Genomic DNA, 22519 nt, shown 5'->3' with positions numbered 1-22519 from the left:
AAATGTGGAAAAAATAATATTGAAGCTACTTGAATAGCAAGACATTCACAATCATAATAAAAGAATTATGATAAACACTACTTAAAATACAAAACTATATTTGTCGAGACATTTATTCCCCTACATATAATACAAACATGTTTTAGGATTATTAGTTCAATGCATTTGCATCAAGTTTCTAATTTTTCATCAATTATTCTTTAAGATTAGTTCAATGTAGTACGTTCCATCCAGTTTCCAATTATTTTTCATTAATTATTCTTTGAGGTTAATTCAATGCAATAATTGCATCAAGTTTCCAATTTCCCGTTAATTATTATTTGAGGTTAGTTCAGTGCAATTGCATCCACTTTATGATTTCTCATTTGTTATTCATGAAGGTTAATTTAATACAGTTGCATCCAATTTTTTATATTTCGTTACTTAGTCTTTGAGATTAGTTCATTGTATTTGCATCCAGGTTCCAATCTCCTGTTAATTACTCTTTGAGGTTAGTTCAATACTTCTGCATCCAGTTTCTGATTTCCCGTTAATTATATTTCTAAGTTAGTTCGATAGTTTACAATTTCTAGTTATTTATACTTTGAGGTCAATGTGATACAGTTACATCCGGCTTCCGATTTCCAATTAACTATTCTTTGAGGTTATTTCAATGCATTTGCATCCAATTTCTGATTTCCCGTTAGTTAATCTCTGATTTTAGTTTAATGCAGTTGCATCCAGTTTCTAATTTTCAGTTAATTATTCTTTGAGGTTAGTTCAATACAGTTGTATCTAATTTCCATTTTTATGTTAATTGTTCTTTGAGGTTAGTTCAATGTTTTTGCATCAAGTTTCTAATTTTCCGTTAATTATTTTTTGAGGTTAGTTCAATATAGTTACATCAAATTTATAATTTCCCGTTAATTATTCATTTAGGTTAGTTCAGTATAGTTTCATCCATTTTTCAATGTTTCGTTAGTTAGTCCTTGAGATTAGTACATTGCATTTGCATCCAATTTACGATTTCCCGTTAATAAGTCTTTAAGGTTAGTTCAATACATCTGCATCTAGTTTCTGATTATTTGTGTTTTGAGGTTAGTTCGCTACAATTACATCCGGTTTCTGTTTTTCCGTTAATTATTCTTTGAGGTTATTTCAATGCATTTGCATTTAGTTTCTGATTTCCCACCAATTATTCTATTAAGTTAGTTCAATTGATTTTCTGTTAATTATTTTTTGAGTTTAGTTCAGTGCATTTGCATCCAGTTTCCGATTTTCCATTAATTGTTATCTAAGGTTTGTTTGATGTATTTGCATACCGTTTCCGATTTCCCGTTAAATATTTTTCAAGAATTTGCATCCAATTTCTAATTTCCCTTTAGTTATTATCTGACGTTAGTTTAATGCAATTGCACCCAGTTTCCGATTTCTAGTTAATTACATTTTGAGTTTAGTTTATTGCATTTGCATAAAGTTTCTGATTTCCCATTAATTACTCTTTGAGCTCAGTTATGTATTTTAATCCAGTTTCCGATTTCCTTTTAATTATCTAATGTGGTGTGTAATACCAACTTCTACTGATCCATCTGTAGTGTCCTTACAAACATGACATAAAAAGTAAATTATGTTTGATTTACTATGTGGGATCATCGAAGATTATCCAGTTTCCAATTTCTCACTATGCATTAATTATTCTTTAAATTATGCATGACTCACTATGTGGAATCTTCAAAGATTATCTATAGACGGGTGTTGTTATATTAAGTATTCTAAAAAATATTTGCAAATATGCAGAACTATTATATATTAATATTATATTGATCACTCAACCAAATTTCTTATAATATGAAAATCTCACTCTCCATAAAAAAAAAAAAAAAAAAAAAAAAAAAAAAAAAAAAAAACTCACCTTTGATAAAACCCTTCAACTTCATTTTGTTGTTTAATAATAGAAGTTTGATTGAAATTTTGTGACATTGGTCTAATAAGGTGAAGTTCATATATATTGAAGTTACTTGAATAGCAAGGAGTTATCAATCATACGGAAAGAGATAAGATAAACAACATTTGAAATGCAAAGCTATACTTATCGAGACATTCCCACAACATATAACTCAACTATGTTTTGAGGTTAGTTCAATGCATTTGCATCCAGTTTCTGATTTTTCGTTATTTATATTTTGAGGTTAGTTCAATGCAGTTGCATCCAATTTCTAATCCCCGTTATTTATTTTTTGAGATTAGTTCAATGCAGTTGCATCCAGTTTCTGATTTCTCGTTAATTATTCTTTTCGATTAGTTTAACACATTTGTATCCAATTTTCAATTTCCTGTTAATTGTTCTTTGAGGTTAGTTCAATACATTTGCATCCAGTTTCTGATTTCCCGTTAATTATTCTATAAGATTAGTTTAATGCATTTGCATATAGCTTCTGATTTCTCGTTTATTATTTGATAAAGTTGCATTTGCATCTAGCTTCTGATTTCCTGTTAATTATTGTTTGAGGTTAGTTCATTAAATTTGCATCCAGTTTCTGATTTTCCGTTAATTATTTCTTGATGTTAGTTCAATGCATTTGCATCCTGTTTATTTTTTGAGATTAGTTCAGTGCAGTTGCATCCGGTTTCTGATTTTTCATTAATTATTTTTTAAGATTAGTGCTACGCATTTGCATCATGTTTCCAATTTATAATTAATTTTTATTTGAGGTTAGTTCAATGTAGTTGCATCCAGTTTCCGATTTCCCGTTAATTTAATCTTTGAGGGTTAGCTCAATGCATTTGAATCCAGTTTTCAATTTTTCGACAATTATTTTTTTATGTTAGTTTGATGTATTTGCATCCAATTTAAGTTTTGATTTTCCGTTAATTATTCTTTGATGTTAGTTTAATGCAGTTGTATCCATATTCTAATTTTCTATTAATTACTTTTTAAGATTAGTTTAATGCTTGCATTTGCATCCAGTTTCCGATTTTCCGTTAAATATTATTTGAGGTTAGTTCGATGCATTTGCATCCAATTTTTAGTCCCCCATTAATTGTTTTTTTACGTTAGTTTCATTCAATATTATATATTTTTTAAAATATTTGTCATTATTACTTTGCCATTATTTTATTTTATTTTTCATTTTCTATTATATATTTTGTGATGTTATTTTTTGTATAATTGTTTTTAACTATGTTTTGAAGTCATGTCAACAATATATTCGAAATAAGTCGGTGCTTTATCATAGACACTAAAACTGTATGATTTGTAATAGGGAATTAGTTTCTACAAATCACCTATTTTTTAGGAATTTTTTTATTTGATTAAATAAATAAGAATTGGAATACTAAAAGTGTTTGATTCGTAATAGGAAATTACCTTTTATAAATCACCTATTTTTTAGCAATTTTTTTTATTTAATGAAATATATAAGAATTGAAAATACACTCAAACTTTCTAAATATAAGAATTAGAAATACACTCAAATTCTTTAAAGTGGTTCAATGTACGTGAGATTGTAGGCTATTAGAAAATATTATCTTTCATATTAGAGTGTCACATAGGATAGATAGTAGATATATATCTAAGGATAAGATATTATTTTGGTTTTTAATTTTTTTTTTTTTTATTAATCATCATTCTAATTTTGCAAAATATATTATATATAATATTTTAATGGCACTTTGGAGGCGCTCAAGATCACAGAGCTTTTCAAGATTCGTGCTCTCATGGTGACTAAGATCCGAACCCGACTCGGGTGAATAAATGAATCCGAATTCGAAATACATGCAAAAGTGTGAAACTGAACATGAAAACCCGAATTCCAATTATAAGGTATTTAACAAAAAAAAAGGAGTGCATTCTTCCCTATTTTTCACTACCTATTGGTTTAAGCTATTTATCTAAAACCAAACCCGATCTGGTTAGTAAAATTAATCATAATCCGATTTAGGGTATGAAAATTTAGGATATAGAAATGAAATTGATGGCTAATGTATGCTAAAAATTTACAAAATAATAGGAAATCATATTGGATTTTGAAAACACATCCAATTCCTAATTCTTATTTTTTGGAAAATTCAGATATCAATTTAGGAAAAATAGGATTATCGGAAAAACGTGGTACCCCTAACTAAAATATTGATTTGAACAAAAAATAAATTCCACAACCAATGTCATCTACAATACTTCGACACTGACAAACAAAATGCGGAAACTATTTCAAATTTTCAAACCATGAAAACTAAACTAGAAAAAAATCCTTTTTAATCAAAAAGACCAAACGGATGTAAAATGGAAAATCCACAAATCTTAAATTCAAATGGGTCACACGAGCACCTTTTGGGAAAGATTTTGGCTTCATATCAGAATTCAATAGTAATCTGAACGGTGATTAAGCACGACTTGTGAACAACAATTTCAAAGTGATGCTCGTCCAAAATGATAAGGGAAATTAGGCAACTACAATATAGCAAAGGAACTAATGATGAAATTAGTAATAAACTAGATTTTGGACCCGGGCATACGCCCGGGATCTATTAAATATTTTGTGTGCTGAAAAGCCTTTATAAAATGTCTCACACAAATTTTCGAATCAGAATATATTTTTATTGAAAATAAATTGAAATATGTTAATGAGCAGCGATTATGGTGCATAAGTACTTAGAAATTAAGAGATCAAATTGAGATAGCATCTTCACTTTATGGTTTAGGATATTAATCCATAATTTTCAAATAAAATTATCTTAAACTCGATCTAGCTTGTATAATAGTTTTTTTAGATTTATGGTGATTTAGCAGCAAATTTTCAAATCAAAATATATTTTTATTGAAAATCAACCGAAATACGTTAATGAGCAGCGATTATGGTGCATAAGTACTTGGAAACTAAGGGATCAAATTGAGATAGCCGCAAGCAATTATGGTGTATAAGTACTTGGAAACTAAGGGATCAAATTGAGATAGCCTCTTCACTTTGTGGTTTAGGATATTAATCCGTAATTTTCAAATAGAATTATCTTAAACTTCGATCTAGCTTGTATAATAGTTTTATTAGATTTATGGTGATTTAACGGTAAATCATCATTTCGGCCACTTACGTACTAATGTGTACAAATCACTAAAATAGATTGATTGTTTCCATATCCTCAAAGAATACACTACTCCCACTTGAAAAGATTTATCACATGAGCGTGTCCTACTTAACGGGTGCCGTTATATTAAATTATTCTAAAAAATATTAGCAACTATGCATAGCTATGAGATATGAAAATTATATTAATTACTCAATTAAATTTCTTGCACCACTCTCTATAAAAAAGGAAGCATCAAACTTTGATAAAACTCATCGACTTCTTTTCATTGTTAGTTTTAACAATAGAAGTTTCATTGAAGTTTTTTTTTGAGAATGTCAATTTGGTGAAGATAATATTGAAGCTACTTGAATAGCAATGCATTCCCAATCACAATAAAAGAAGTATGATAAACATTACTTAAAATGCAAAACTATATTTGTCGAGACATTTATTCCCCCTACATATAATACAAATATATTTTAGGGTTATTAGTTGAATGCATTTGCATCAAGTTTATGATTTTTCATTAATTATTCTTTGAGGTTAGTTTAATGTAGTATGTTGCATCCAGTTTCCAAATTCTCATTAATTATTCTTTGAGGTTAGTTCAATGCAGTTGCATCAAGTTTCCGATTTCCCATCAATTATTATTTAAGGTTAGTTTAGTGCAATTGCATCCATTTTATGATATCCCGTTACTTATTCATTAAGGTTAATTCAGTACAGTTGTATCCAGTTTTTTATGTTTCGTTAATTAGTATTTGAGATTAGTTTATTGAATTTGCATCCAGGGTTCTAATCTCGTTAATTACTCTTTGAGGTTAGTTCAATACATCGCATCCAATTTTCGATTTCTGTTAATTGTTTTTCTAGGTTAGTTCGATAGTTTACAATTTCTATACAGGTTTGCATACATGTAAGAGTCTGTTTTTTTTAAACTCACTTTCATTTTGGGTTCCTAATTACTCGTAATTACTCATGTGAGAAGGCTAAAAACCGACATTTATGCTTTGAGGTTAGTTATTGTTACATTCGACTTTCAATTTCAGTTAACTATTTTTGAGGATATTTCAATGCATTTGCATCCAATTTCTTATTTCCGTTAGTTAATATCTTATTTTAGTTTAATGAAGTTGCATCTAGTTTTTGGTTTTTGTTAATTATTCTTTGAGGTTAGTTCAATGCGGTTTGCATCCATTTTAATTTATGTTAATTGTTCTTTGAGGTTAGTTCAATACATTTGCATCAAGTTTTCGATTTCCCGTTAATTATTTTTTTAGGTTAGTTCAATGCAGTTACATCACATTTATAATTTCCCGATAATTATTCATTTAGGTTAGTTCAGTGTAGTTTCATCCATTTTTCAATGTTTTAGTTAATTAGTCTTTGAGATTAGTTCATTGCATTTGGATCTAGTTTTCGATTTCCCATTAATAACTCTTTAAGGTTAGTTTAATACATCTGCATCTAGTCTCTGATTATTTATGCTTTGAGGTTAGTTCGATGCAATTATATCTGGTTTCTGATTTCCCGTTAATTATTTTTTGAGATTATTTCAATGCATTTGCATTTAGTTTCCGATTTCCCACCAATTATTCTATGAGGTTAGTTTAATGCAGTTGCATTCGATTTTTTATTTTATGTTAATTATTTTTTGAGTTTAGTTCAATGTATTTGCATCCAGTTTCCGATTTCTCAGCCTATTAATTATTATCTGAGGTTTGTTTGATGTATTTGCATACGTTTCGATTTCCATTAAATATTTTTTAAGGATTTGTATACAATTTCTAATTTCCCTTTAGTTATTATCTGACGTTAGTTTAATGCAATTGCATCCAGCTTTCAATTTCTAGTTAATTACTTTTTTAGTTTAGTTTATTGCATTTGCATAAAGTTTCCAATTTCCGTTAATTACTCTTTGAGCTCAGTTATGCATTTGAATCAATTTCGATTTCCTTTTAATTATCCAATGTGGTGTATAATACCAACTTCTCTTGATCCATCTCAGTAGTGTCCTTGCAAACATGACATAAAAAGTAAATTATGTTTGATTTACTATGTGGGATCATTGAAGATTACCGGTTCGATTTCCATTAATTATTCTTTAAATTATGCATGACTTACTATGTAGAATCTTCAAAGATTATCTATTTAACGGGTGTTGTTATATTAATTATTTTGAAAAATATTTGTAAATATGCAAAACTTTTATATATTAATATTATATTGATCACTCAACCAAATTTCTTATAACGTGAAAACCTTATTCTCCATTAAAAAAATAACTCATGTACCTTTAATAAAACCCTTCAACTTCATTTTGTTGTTTAATAATAGAAGTTTGATTGAAGTTTTGTGAGATTGCCTAATAAGGTGAAGTTCATATATATTGTAGCTACTTGAATAGCAAAGAGTTCCCAATCATACGGAAAGAGATAAGATAAACATCATTTTAAATGCAAAACTATACTTACCGAGACATTCCCACAACATATAACCCAACTATGTTTTGAGGTTAGTTTAATGTATTTGCATCCGGTTTCTGATTTTCCGTTATTTATATTTTGAGGTTAGTTCAATACAGTTGCATCCAATTTCCAATTCCCGTTATTTATTTTTTGAGATCAGTTCAATGCAGTTGCATCCAGTTTCTGATTTCTCGGTAATTATTTTTTTTTATTAGTTCAATACATTTGCATCTAATTTCCAATTCCCTGTTAATTATTCTTTGAGATCGGAGTTCAATACATTTGCATCCGGTTTCTGATTTTCCCATTAATTATTACGTGAGATTAGTTTAATGCATTTGCATCCGTTTCTGATTTTCGTTTATTATTTGATAAAGTTACATTTGCATCTAGTTTCTGATTTCTCATTAATTATTGTTTGAGATTAGTTCAATGAATTTGCATCCAGTTTCCTATTTACCATTAATTATTTCTTGAGGTTAGTTCAATGCATTTGCATCTAGTTTATTTTTTGAGATTAGTTCAGTGCAGTTCCATCCGGTTTTCGATTTCCCATTAATTATTTTTTAATATTAGTTCAACGCATTTGCATCATGTTTCCAATTAATAATTAATTTTTCTTTGATGTTAATTCAATGCAATTGCATCTAGTTTCTGATTTTCTATTAATTTAATCTTTGAGGGTTAGCTCAATGCATTGGCATCCAGTTTTCGATTTGTCGACAATTATTTTTTATGTTAGTTTGATGTATTTGCATCCAAGTTTTGATTTTTCGTTAATTATTCTTTGAGGTTAGTTTAATACAGTTGTATCTATATATATTCAAATTTTCTATTAATTACTTTTTAAGATTAGTTTAATGTTTGCATTTGCATCCAGTTTCTGATTTTCCGTTAAATATTATTTGAGGTTAGTTCGATACATTTGCGGGCATCCAGTTTTCGGTTCCCCATTAATTGTTTTTTTACGTTAGTTTCATTCAGTATTATATATATTTTAAAATATTTGTCATTATTATTATTATTATTATTATTATTATTTATTATTTATTATTTATTTTCTATTATATATTTTGTGATGTTATTTTTTGTATAATTGTTTTTAACTATGTTTTGAGGCCATGTTAAGGATATATTCGAAATAAGTCGGTGTTTTATCATAGACACTAAAATTGTATGATTTGTAGTAAGGAATTAGTTTATACAAATTACATATATTTTAGCAATTTTTTTTTTATTTGATCAAATATATAAGAATTGGAACACTAAAAGTGTTTGATTAAGTAATAGAAAATTACTTTTACAAATCATCTATTTTTAGCAATTTTAAAAATATTTGTCATTATTGCTTTGCCGTTATTTTTTTTTTTCATTTTCTATTATATATTTTGTGATGTTATTTTTTGTATAATTGTTTTTAACTATGTTTTGAGGCCGTGTTAAGAATATATTCGAAATAAATCGGTGTTTTATCATAGACACTAAAATTGTATGATTTGTATTTTGTAATAAGGAGTTCTACAAATTACCTATTTTTTTTTATTTGATCAAATATATAAGAATTGGAGGATCTATTAAATATTTTGTGTGCTGAAAAGGCTTTATAAAATGTCTCACAAATTTTCGAATCAGAATATATTTTTATTGAAAATAAATCGAAATATGTTAATGAGCAGCGATTATGGTGCATAAGTACTTAGAAATTAAGAGATCAAATTGAGATAGCATCTTCACTTTATGGTTTAGGATATTAATCCATAATTTTCAAATAAAATTATCTTAAACTCGATCTAACTTGTATAATAGTTTTTTTAGATTTATGGTGATTTAGCAGCAAATTTTCGAATCAAAAAATATTTTTATTGAAAATAAACCGAAATACGTTAATGAGCAGCGATTATGGTGCATAAGTACTTGGAAACTAAGGGATCAAATTGAGATAGCCGAGCAGCGATTATGGTGTATAAGTACTTAGAAACTAAGGGATCAAATTGAGATAGCCTCTTCACTTTGTGGTTTGGGATATTAATCCGTAATTTTCAAATAGAATTATCTTAAACTCAATCTAGCTTGTATAATAGTTTTATTAGATTTATGGTGATTTAATGGTAAATCATCACCTTTCAGCTTACGTACTAATGTGTACAAATCACTAAAATAGATTGATTGTTTCCATATCCTCAAAGAATACACTACTCCCACTTGAAAAGATTTATCACATGAATGTGTCCTACGAACGGGTGCCGTTATATTAAATTATTCTAAAAAATATTAGCAACTATGTATAGCTATGAGATATGAAAATTATATTAATTACTCAATTAAATTTCTTGCACCACTCTCTATAAAAAGGAAGCATCAAACTTTGATAAAACTCATCGACTTCTTTTCATTGTTAGTTTTAACAATAGAAGTTTGATTGAAGTTTTTTGAGAATGTCCAATTTGGTGAAGATAATATTGAAGCTACTTGAATAGCAAGACATTCTCAATCACAATAAAAGAAGTATGATAAACATTACTTAAAATGCAAAACTATATTTGTCGAGACATTTATTCCCCCTACATATAATACAAATATATTTTAGGGTTATTAGTTGAATGCATTTGCATCAAGTTTATGATTTTTCATTAATTATTCTTTTGAGGTTACTTTAATGTAGCACGTTGCATCCGGTTTCCAAATTCTCATTAATTATTCTTTTTAGGTTAGTTCAATGCGGTTGCATCAAGTTTCGATTTCCCATCAATTATTATTTAAGGTTAGTTCAAAGTGCAATTGCATCCATTTTATGATATCCGTTACTTATTCATTAAGGTTAATTCAAGCAGTTGCATCCAGTTTTTATGTTTAGTTAATTAGTATTTGAGATTAGTTTATTGAATTTGCATCCGGTTCTAATCTCGTTAATTACTCTTTGAAGTTAGTTCAATACATCGCATCCAATTTCGATTTCTGTTAATTGTTTTTCTAGGTTAGTTCGATAGTTTACAATTTATATACGGTTTGCATACATGTAAGAGTCTCGCTTTTTTTAAACTCACTTTCATTTTGGGTTCCTAATTACTCGTAATTACTCATGTGAGAAGGCTAAAAAACCGACATTTATGCTTTGAGGTCGATCGATGCGAGTTACATTCGACTTTCGATTTTTGAGTTAACTATTTTTTGAGGATATTTCAATGCATTTGCATCCAATTTCTGATTTCCGTTAGTTAATATCTTATTTTAGTTTAATGCAGTTGCATCTAGTTTTTGGTTTTTTTTGTTAATTATTTTTGAGGTTAGTTCAATGCAGGTTGCATCCAATTTCGAATTTATGTTAATTGTTCTTTGAGGTTAGTTCAATGCATTTGCATCAAGTTTTCGATTTCCGATTAATTATTTTTTGAGGTTAGTTCAATGCGGTTACATCACATTTATAATTTCCGATAATTATTCATTTAGGTTAGTTGGTGTAGTTTCATCCATTTTTCAATGTTTAGTTAATTAGTCTTTGAGATTAGTTCATTGCATTTGGATCTAGTTTTCGATTTCCGTTAATAACTCTTTAAGGTTAGTTCAATACATCCAAGATCTAGTCTCTCGATTATTTATGCTTTGAGGTTAGTTCGATGCAATTATATCCGGTTTTTCGATTTCCGTTAATTATTTTTTGAGATTATTTCAATGCATTTGCATTTAGTTTCCGATTTCCCACCAATTATTCTATGAGGTTAGTTTAATACAGTTGCATTTGGTTTTTTATTTTATGTTAATTATTTTTTGAGTTTAGTTCAATGTATTTGCATCCAGTTTTCGATTTCTCGGCTTATTAATTATTATCTGAGGTTTGTTTGATGTATTTGCATACCGTTTCCGATTTTCCATTAAATATTTTTCAATGATTTGTATACAATTTCTAATTTCCCTTTAATTATTATCTGACGTTAGTTTAATGCAATTGCACCCAGTTTTCAATTTCTAGTTAATTACTTTTTTAGTTTAGTTTATTACATTTGCATAAAGTTTTCAATTTCCCGTTAATTACTATTTGAGCTCAGTTATGCATTTGAATCCAATTTCCGATTTCCTTTTAATTATCCAATGTGGTGTATAATACCAACTTCTAATCGATCCAAATCAGTAGTGTCCTTGCAAAACATGACATAAAAAGTAAATTATGTTTGATTTATTATGTGGGATCATTGAAGATTACGGGTTTCGATTTCCCATTAATTATTCTTTAAATTATGCATGACTTACTATGTAGAATCTTCAAAGATTATCTACTTAACGGGTGTTGTTATATTAATTATTTTGAAAAAATATTTGTAAATATGCAAAACTTTTTATATATTAATATTATATTGATCACTCAACCAAATTTCTTATAATTGAAAACCTTATTCTCCATTAAAAAAAAAATAACTCATGTACCTTTAATAAAACCCTTCAACTTCATTTTGTTGTTTAATAATAGAAGTTTGATTGAAGTTTTTGAGATTGCCTAATAAGGTGAAGTTCATATATATTATAGCTACTTGAATAGCAAAGAGTTCCCAATCATAATGGAAAGAGATAAAGATAAACATCATTTTAAATGCAAAACTATACTTTACCGAGACATTCCCACAACATATAACCCAACTATGTTTTGAGGTTAGTTTAATGTATTTGCATCGGTTTTCGATTTTCCGTTATTTATATTTTGAGGTTAGTTCAATACAGTTTGCATCCAATTTCAATTCCGTTATTTATTTTTGAGATCAGTTCAATGCGGTTGCATCCAGGTTTTGATTTCTCATTAATTATTCTTTTGATTAGTTCAATACATTTGCATCTAATTTCCAATTTCATTAATTATTCTTTGAGGTCGGTTCAATACATTTGCATCCAGGTTTGATTTCTCATTAATTATTTTGTGAGATTAGTTTAATGCATTTGCATCCGGTTTTGATTTTCGTTTATTATTTGATAAAGTTACATTTGCATCTAGTTTCGATTTCTCATTAATTATTGTTTGAGATTAGTTCAATGAATTTGCATCCGGGTTTCCTATTTACCATTAATTATTTCTTGAGGTTAGTTCAATGCATTTGCATCTAGTTATTTTTTGAGATTAGTTGGTCGCAGTTCCATCCGGTTTTCGATTTCCCATTAATTATTTTTTAATATTAGTTCAACGATTTGCATCATGTTTCCAATTAATAATTAATTTTTCTTTGATGTTAATTCAATGCAATTGCATCTAGTTTCGATTTTCTATTAATTTAATCTTTGAGGGTTAGCTCAATGCATTTGGCATCCGAGTTTTTCGATTTGTCGACAATTATTATTTTATGTTAGTTTGATGTATTTGCATCCAAGTTTTGATTTTCAAGTTAATTATTCTTTGAGGTTAGTTTAATACGGTTGTATCTATATATATTCAAATTTTCTATTAATTACTTTTTAAGATTAGTTTAATGTTTGCATTTGCATCCAGGTTCGATTTTCCGTTAAATATTATTTGAGGTTAGTTCGATACATTTTCGCGGGCATCAGGTTTTTAGGTTCCCCATTAATTGTTTTTAACGTTAGTTTCATTCAAGATTATATATATTTTAAAATATTTGTCATTATTATTATTATTATTATTATTATTATTTATTATTTATTATTTATTTTTATTATATATTTTGTGATGTTATTTTTTGTATAATTGTTTTTTTAACTATGTTTTGAGGCCATGTTAAGGATATATTGAAATAATTAGGTGTTTTATCATAGACACTAAAATTGTATGATTTGTAGTAAGGAATTAGTTTTATACAAATTACATATATTTTTAGCAATTTTTTTTATTTGATCAAATATATAAGAATTGGAACACTAAAAGTGTTTGATTAAGTAATAGAAAATTCTTTTTTTACAAATCATCTATTTTTAGCAATTTTTAAAAATATTTGTCATTATTATTCTTTCCCATTTTTTTTTTTTTTTTCATTTTTCTATTATATATTTTTGTGATGTTATTTTTTGTATAATTGTTTTTAACTATGTTTTGAGGGCGTGTTAAGAATATATTGAAATAAATTAGGTGTTTTATCATGTACACTAAAATTGTATGATTTGTAATAAGGAATTCTACAAATTACCTATTTTTTTTTTTATTTGATCAAATATATAAGAATTGAACACTAAAAGTGTTTGATTCATAATAGGAAATTACCTTTTACAAATCACCTATTTTTTAGCAATTTTTTTATTTGATAAAATATGTAAGAATTGGAAATACACTCAAACTCTCCAAATATAATAATTAGAAATACACTCAAACTCTCCTAAGAGGTTACATGTATGTAAGATTGTAAGGCTATTAGAAAAGACTATCTTTTTTCGTATTAGAGTGCCACATAGGAGAGAGAAAAAACTAACTCTCTCATATTAGAGTGCCACATAGGAAAGAGAAAATCCTCAATTAGAGGTCTCTGCTTTAGTATATAGATAGTAGATATAACTCAACAAATAATCATTACAACTTAATAGCAACAAGTACACGGTAAACAGTGACCCAGAACACTTGATGCCAGATATCACAACAAAAATACTGCAAAATTTAATGAATAAACAAGAGTGCTACTGCTAGGGTTTGAGTTTGAACCCAGAAACAAAAGTTCGGTTTTAACTGACTAGGCTCAAGGGTAAAAAAAAAGAATAGGACTCAACGATCAGATCCACCACGAGCAGCGTTCCTAGACGACACCCAGGGTCTTGACCCACTAGCTCCACCAGTAGCTCCAGCAGGTGGCGGCGCCCTACGATCATCTGAACGCCACCTGTCAGTCTGGGATGGGCGATCATCTGGTCTGGCCCTCCAGTCAGGTATAGGGGCTGGGGTTGCCGCAGCCACGCCCCCCTCTCGCCTATGTCTTGGAACATATCTTGAAGGGGCAGGTACAGCAGCTGCCTCTGGAGGACGAGCAACAGTAGATGTCTCAGCCACAGACCTTGGAGGCTCAACAGACCTTGGAGGCTCTGCAATCCTTCCTAACCGAGCCTCCTTTTCTCTATTTGCCCTCTCTTCTATTTCCCTCTCTCTTTGCCTCTGCTTTTCAGCAATTTCATCCAACTTCGCCTTGCGGTCAGCTTCCTCCTTCTTTTTCCTTTCTTCCTCTGCAGAATCAAATGTTTAAAACAGATATCAGAGTGCACAAAATTATATTCTATGAATTCTCAACAGATATTGGATCTCCAGATACTAGCTATTTACCTTTCCCGGGACAAATAAATGCAGCAGATGGAGTGTAACATAAAACATACAATTTTTTTTCCCTAAAAAGAAGAATAATAATATACCTGCACGCTTATGAGCTTCCTTCTCTTCCTGCAGCTTCTTCTGCCTTTCCTCCTCGGTACTCAGGTAAAATAACATCTTCCTTTTAGTCTCCCTCTCTTGCTTCCGAATCCTAAGAAGTTGATTAATGCTTTCTTCCCTCTCCTTCTTTAATCTGGAAAATTCAGCTTCACGGCGGCTAACAATCCTATTCTGGAAATTTATCTGCAATAAGAAAACCTAATCAACGTAAGTGGTGTCCACAGTGTAAAACATGCTCTAAAGATGACCATTCAACACTTGGCAGCAGACCTTCGAACCATATGTTCCAGTGTTTATATATATTAATGTAAACTAAGGTAACAAGACCAAACATCCAAACACACTGGAACAAGTTCTAGGTACAGGACTTCGTGGTCACAAAAACCGTGTATATGGTATAAGTTCCCATTCTCAAACCCACGTTGACGGTTAGATGAATGAAACTATTGGAAGAAAGAAAACCAGATAAGATGCAGAGTGGAGATGTTCTTGATAAAATTTGTGGGTCTCTCTAAACTCCGAAGTGCAAAGGTGGTCTGTAAAGAAATAACAGGACCACCATAGTTATTTGGGACGGTACACTGAGCACTAGCCCATTAAAACTGATATTATAGCTCAGACCCAATCCAGTTTGAATGTTCAAGTGCTTTTTGCACTTTGCAGGGATCCTATGCAAACCAAGGAAAATTTCCAGAAGCCCGAGATAGAAGCAAACAAAATTTGAATGGTGTGGAACCCAACTTTTGCAGCACAGCCAACCAAGTGTATGACTACAGTAACGACATTCTAGACAGCTAATTATAGTTGCCAGCTGTTGAGGTCCTAAGTTATAATAAACATAATGAACTGACCTTGCTGTCCAACATTTGAGCCAACCTCCTCTTCTCCAATAGGTCTCCAGCATGGCGCTGCCTGCTTAGCTCAACCTCTTGCTGCAGATAAAAAAACATGTGATTTGGCAGATGAATATCACGTGAATTAATCACACAGATGTAAAGAGACCATAAGAGAAATCATGAAGAAGCTAACAATGTGCCCCTTACAAAAACCAGATATAGACTTGACATAATATTTGCAACTTATGTGAAAAACTCCAACCAAGTGCGGTATAAAATCTCAAGTACTTCATAGAGAAGAAAATATATCAAAAATATAATAAGAAAATTTTAAGCCGGAAAAGCATTGCAAGGTTAAATTTTACTTTTATTTTGGAAGAAAATATCCAAAATAAAAAGGGGAAGAAAAAAATAACGTGACTTGACAGAAAATACAGGGTGCAAAAAAATTTATAATAATTAACATCTGTATGAAAGGAAAAAATATATGTGCCAACTAATGCAGTGACAACAGAACTACTACATTTTAAAACCATAAAGGGATTCATCAGAAACTTACCCGCTGCTCATATTCGTGAAGTACTTGTTCTTCCATCAAACGGGTCTGAAATGCAGCTTCAATTAAAGGCGCCTCCTCCTCTCTCTTGGCCCTCTCCATATAATCCATTGTTTTTGCAAGCTTCTGCAATTTCTTCTCCATTTCCTGTCTCTCTCTGAGTTGCTCAAGTCTAACTCTCTCAATAATTTCATCTTTGGTAACATTCTCCTTGCAAGCGTTAGATTCATAGTTACTTTAACAGAAATTATAATTGCAAACAAGGACAACAATAAGAAGAGATCCGGAAGAGAAAGAATAAAAAGAAAGTATACTTACTTCATCTAAGAGCTTCTTTCCCTTTCCTTTTTTCTGCTTGTTAAGTAAATTTTTGGCTTCATCACGTTGCTTTTCATCAATTTCTCTTTGTATCCTTAGCTTTTCCCTCATAGTCATCTCAGAGGCAAGTCTATTCTTCTCTGCTTCTTCCATTATTTTTTGCTGTTTTATCCTCTTTGACTCCTCCTCCCGCTCCTTTTGGAAAAGAAGAAAGATCGTTTCATCTCATAAATAACAAGCATTTATCACTATGATGTAACTTTGCTTTTATAATAACTACAATTGAGGAATTACCATTTCCAACATTTGCCTTTCTTGTTCTTCTTTGCGTTTCTCAATTATTGATTTGCGGGCAAGAAGCCTTTTGTGTTCCTTATCCACAGTCTCTGCTAGAGCAGGCAATGTATCACCAAGCTTTGATACCTTCTTTAGTGGAGGATAGATCAGGGATCTCGCTTTATTCAAGGATTCAGCAAGAACAGTCAAGTGATCCCGCAATCTGTCAGATTCAAGATCCTGAATGAAAAAGTATCAGGACCCATATTTCCGAGGAAGATTATTGGTTTGCAAAGCTTTTGAGCATAGGATATTAAAAACTCATAATACAGCATAAACTCAAAAAAGTTTCCAAAATAAATTCTAGCACTTGAATTTTTATTTTATTTTCTGATTATAAACCTTAATGCTTGATAAACATGTGGAGAACATTTAACGAAATAGGATGTGTTTCGGTAAGATTGGTTAGTATGATACTGTAACATGACAAAGTGCAGTAGCAAATTCTTCTTTTTCTATAATGGGTGAAAAGCAGGATGAAGTAACAAAGATGCAAGAAAAAGAGATAAGCACTCTCTGCCTTGGGTTGAGCCTGACAGTCTAAGTTCCTAGGAGATTAAAATGTCTATCGAGTTGTATCTCTATAACGAAGTAAACACAAGGCAATACCTGAGTATATGATCATATAGAAGTACATACATATAATTTGGTGAATAAGTTTGACAAATAGAATTCTAAACTTACCATATTACCAAAGAGAACAATGCCCTTTAAGTGGTCAACTTCCATTCCGATAAAATTATATTTAATTGCCTCGACAGAAATTTTTTCCACAACAGGAAAATCAAAAAATGGTACCATCCTAGATAAACCATCAATCTTCATTGTCTGATATACATGAGAGACCTGAAAAAAAATTTAAAAAAAACATTAGCCAACATATCAAAAAGAAATACAGTAACTTTAGAATAATATTTCAGCAAACCTGTTGTAGCAATCTCAAGGTAGCCAGCTTTTCAAGGGCAGGAACATATTTCGATAACTGCACCTCCGGGACAGAAGATGCTGAAGAAAGCTTTCCCCCGAGCTTTGAAATTTTGGTAAGCAGCGGTTGAACTTTGGCCGCAAGATCCAATGGGAGAAAATCATGTTCTAATATATTGTATAGATCTTTTACTTCCTGAGATGCACAAGACATTACGCCTTTGGAGACCTGCACATATTCATATTAATTTGAGCCAAGCCTGAAAAGATTTTAGGGTTCGTTTTGAATGAGCCGAGCCCAGACATACTTAGGATCCATTGGCTCGGCTCGTATACCAGCCCTAGCTATTGTCCTCAATTAATTGAAAGTCTGGGACAAGTCCTTACATCCGCCATAACAGTGAAAAAGAAATTAACAGACAATAGAGAATTCAACATTTTCATGTGGAAATCCAAACTTACCAGTTCAGAGAGTAATGCCGACCTGGAAAGCTGCAAAAGAGCGCACGTCGTAAGAATTATAATTAGAATACAAAAAAGTCCATAATGATAGATGTAACTGCTTTAACATATCACATACCCCTTCCCTGTTTTCGCGCTTAGGATCAAGACTAAACCCTATAAGGTTAGCCATCCTCAAATTCCGCTCTTTCTCATTTTCAAGCTCCATATGAGATGTGCCGCGCATGTGATCATAGGGAACCACAGATAGTGCAGCTAAGACTATGGATGAAGCTATCAACTGTAGATCCTTCTGTGTCAGGTTCTTATTATAACTTTTCTGAAGAGTAAATATTTTGAACCATGCATAGGCATGATAAAGGTGGCTTTCTGCAACCCAGAATATCTCTGTCAGCTTAGCATAATAGATGACTAACAGTGATGCCTTCGGAGACTTCTTAACCATACACATCAAACCATGAATATCTTCGACCGAACGAAACGCTTCCTGCACAGCAGAGGGTAAAACCACAATGAGAGACACAACAGCTTGGAGAACCATAAATGAATATACCATGCATGCATGTGAATGCACAGAAAAAATGTCATGTAGACACGCACCTGCCACAATTCAAGTTCAGTTGCAATCTTCAGCTGTTCAAATCTTGTGTCCAGATAGAGTTGCAAGCTCTCAGGAGCTGACAGGTCAGGTCTGTCCCTCTGGTCTCTATACTTGTTAAGGTTTGCCAGATGATTTCTGATGATTTCACATAGCCTGCGGAACTCTGTTGTCCGTTTGTATTGTTTGCAGAACTGGAAAGCCCGGTGCGCAGTCATCTAATTTATAAAGAAAATGAGGTAGAAAATTAGTGATAACGACAACATATATTCAGTAAGAACTAAGAACGCTTAAATAACAAGATACAGATATGACCGTGTTGCCCAAACGCAATATCACTATTTTTTGCCAATCCACATAATGAAAGTGAGGTAACTCAAATTCTTCTCTCAAATAATCAACTTGTGACTTAATATCAAACATGTACTTTTTTATGCAGATACAAAGGGGTAAATGCAGAGCAGCAACCACAATGTAGTTTAAAAAGTTGTATACTACAAGAGGCGAATACAACTAATATGGCCGAAACGTATGACTCCAATATAGAATACTTTCAACTAATACTTAGATCCTGAACAATATTTCGAAAACATTGGTCTACTCTTTATAATGATCTTCTAGAACCAATAACGGACGAGAAGTTCTAATACTAGACCAACCAAAAATACTAGACTCCTGCAAAGCAAAATGGGGAGCGAGAGGAGCTGCGGAGAGAGAGAGAGGGAAGGGTTATTGAGGAGAAAGGGAGTTTGGGTGAGTTTGGCGAAGAGTGAAGAAGAAAAGCGAGACAGACAGACAGACGGGTCAAATTACATCGCTCCGCTCACTCAATTAACTCAAAATGTACAAGCTACCTCCTCTTCAATGGAAAGGCATCAAAAACATAAAAATTCAGTTGTATTTACCCAGGAATGCATCACTCCTAATTCTCTAGGATCATATACGCCCATTTTCGAATTACACACCATATTCCCCAACTAGGTATAGAAAGTTCCAGGCAGAAGTCTCAACATAAAGCATAGAATCATTCATCTGCTAACCATAGTGTGAAAGGCTACACTCTTACACTCACCAAACTAACTAGCCATCTACGCATTTCATCCTAAACCAATTCAAGGAATGCCCAACCAAAGCATAAAAAGTATATCAGATACAAATTTGTAGTGATCCCAAACAATATTTCCCAAAAAATGTTCTCATCTTTACAATGATCTTCTAGACCCCATAAAGGACAAGAAGTTCTAATTCTAGACCAGCCAAAGGTATTAAATCAAAATGCAAAAGCTACTACCTCTTCCAGGGTATTACAAAAAAACACCACCAAAATTCAGTGCTAATTACCAGGGAGAGCAATTTGACGCACCTAAATCTCTCATTCCTATACAACCATCTTTGATTACCACACCATAATACCAAATTCCCAACTAGGTATAATACTATCATGCCCTTCGTGGCTGGAGTCTCAATGTTAAGCATGGATCATTCTTTTGGGAAAAGGCAAGCATAGTGCATAATACTAAACTCTCACCCAGCTAACTAGCCATCTGAGCAATTTGCCATCACTTTGAAACAAATTGGAGAAACCTTATTATACAGTGTATATATCTAACTCGTATAATTCCTGTAAAACTCTTCCAGTATAATTTACCTTTGCCACTACGTCATTTCCCTTTCTGTTGAACTTGAGGATGGTAAAGTGGTACAAAGTAATTCCAAAACCTTATTTTGGTTATCATTCCATATTTGCTTAATATCAGTATACTGGATAAGTAATTGCAGTATATATATATAGGCCATATATTCCAGACCAAAGCTTTCTGGGAAAAATAAGAAAATCAAGTTCTCAGATTTCACTTAACAGCTGAATGTTCAAGTACATACTGGTATTGTGATTTTACAACATTCATGGAACAAGACCAGGGTATCATATAATATCATCTGCAAAAATATAAAGGCTATGATGAGGTATAAACTTCAATGCCAGATGAACCCTACAACACCGGTTATGCGCTTCAGAGAATTAAGTTTAAAAGAAAACCCTATAACTCGTGAAAAAACCTAAAGTAACGAACTTATTTCTCAAATTTTGGCACTATAATCAGAAGTAAAAACAATGAACTAAATAACTAAACAGTTCAATAGAACAAACTCTTTCTTAAAGTAAGCAACTAAAATTAATAAAACAATTGAGCACATGGACAGGCAAGCAACTATAAATAAAATCTAATTACCGAACCAATAAAAAAGGAAAGAGGGCTAACCGCATATAGAGCTTCCAATTTGGAGTTATTACGTAAAATCTCAAGAACAGTTCTATAAGTTTCCCAAAGAAACTTAAACCACGGCGTAACAAGCTCCCTATCGGATCGATCCTTCCCTTTCTCCCCACTAACATAACTCAACATCAAATCTTCTGGCCTGTTATCCGCTTCCAAATCATCAACATCCAAAGCCTCTTCCAACGCCTGCGCCTGATTCCTAGCTTGTTCAGCTTTCTCAGTCGACAAGTGAAGAAAGTGCTTAATCACTTCTTCCAATGAACTAACATTCACTTGCTGACAAACAATACGATACTGAATCAATCCATCTTTCGCAAACCTCCCCCTTCTCATATCCACACAGAGTTCCACATACTTGAACATTATCCGTTCAAGCGTTTTTTGCCACGCTCGATATCGCTTCGAAGTGATTAAATCATGCAATGCTTGTAAAGCAGCTTGTTTTTGTCCCACATTAATCAACTCTGCATCCAATCCAACAAATTAAAACGAGCCCACTTTCCAAAACACAACATTAAACATAAATTTTAAATTTTTGAAGTTATCTACCTTCAGCGCGCTTAAGAGCGTTTTCAGGCTTAGCAAAAGTCGACATGGTAATCAAAATTCACTTTATTTGCCCGCTTGAATTTAGCAAGCATGCAATGAGCACAGTAATCTGATTTACGCACAACACACAGTAAAAATCAAATCTTTATTCAAATTCAATACTTAAATTTTATATAACAAACAGATCTTTATATAAACGACACGTGGAAATAACAAATAAATAATTATATTAAAAATATGAGAATAGATGGAGTGATGTGATACGAGGGATGAGTGATGAAAAGAGGAAGGGGGAAAAAATATTTGTTACCTGTTTGGAATCGCAGTCGTTTTTGAGGACAAGGAAATAACAAAAACTGCTTCTGAGGCGAAAGTGAGAGAGAAAAAGGATAGAGAGGGTGTTTAGGGTTTTGTTTAATATTGATGGGCTTGGTTTTATATAAGTTTGGGTCTGAGTCCGACCCGGTTTCGTACTGGTTTATGTTTTAAATTTGGTTGCAACTCTGGTTCTTTGCCAATCTTTGATTGTACAAGATTTCATTGAAAAACAAAATTCCGGTCATAATTTCTGTCTTTATGTAAAAAGAGTCGCGCCACTAAATTTAGATTGGGCAGTCTCCAGTCCAAGCCCAAACAAAAGCCTAGTACACCCCCCTCCCACCAAATCACAAAACTGGAAAAACCTATTCTAGCCGGTCATCTCTCTAGCGAAAAACCCTTCGAAACCTAACCAAAAATACTCAAAACCAAACATTTTAAACCCTAACCAATTCGAGTTTTTCTTTCCTGAATTGAGATTCTTCTGAATTGA

General features: G+C 31.5%; 1 protein-coding gene across 1 annotated transcript; it reads right to left on the bottom strand.

The window, feature by feature from the left end:
- Nucleotides 1-13986: 13986 nt before the first annotated feature.
- EIF3A (eukaryotic translation initiation factor 3A) lies at nucleotides 13987-22159 on the bottom strand. The gene is made up of 14 exons (XM_086560190.1): nucleotides 22019-22159; nucleotides 21709-21817; nucleotides 21142-21623; nucleotides 18883-19098; nucleotides 18401-18769; nucleotides 18283-18312; nucleotides 17822-18049; nucleotides 17581-17742; nucleotides 16855-17076; nucleotides 16561-16755; nucleotides 16246-16452; nucleotides 15702-15782; nucleotides 14832-15033; nucleotides 13987-14648 (listed from the first exon to the last, which is right to left on the bottom strand). The coding sequence occupies exons 2-14, from the start codon at nucleotides 21752-21754 to the stop codon at nucleotides 14197-14199; spliced, it is 2892 nt and encodes a 963-aa protein (XP_086416316.1). The 5' UTR covers nucleotides 21755-21817; nucleotides 22019-22159; the 3' UTR covers nucleotides 13987-14196.
- Between the last annotated feature and the right edge of the window lie 360 nt (nucleotides 22160-22519).

The sequence above is a fragment of the Coptis chinensis genome, chromosome 5 (assembly GCF_015680905.1).
Source record: "Coptis chinensis isolate HL-2020 chromosome 5, ASM1568090v1, whole genome shotgun sequence".
Classification (NCBI taxonomy): domain Eukaryota; kingdom Viridiplantae; phylum Streptophyta; class Magnoliopsida; order Ranunculales; family Ranunculaceae; genus Coptis; species Coptis chinensis.
This window is presented reverse-complemented; position numbering and strand designations above follow the sequence as displayed.

Coding starts and splice junctions, on each gene's coding strand:
- EIF3A (XM_086560190.1), bottom strand. CDS start 21,754: ATGTCGACTTTTGCTAAGCCTGAAAACGCTCTTAAGCGCGCTGAAG. Junction 15,783..16,245: donor TTCACGAATATGAGCAGCGG/GTAAGTTTCTGA, acceptor TTTTATCTGCAG/CAAGAGGTTGAGCTAAGCAG. Junction 14,649..14,831: donor GGAAGCTCATAAGCGTGCAG/GTATATTATTAT, acceptor TTGATTCTGCAG/AGGAAGAAAGGAAAAAGAAG.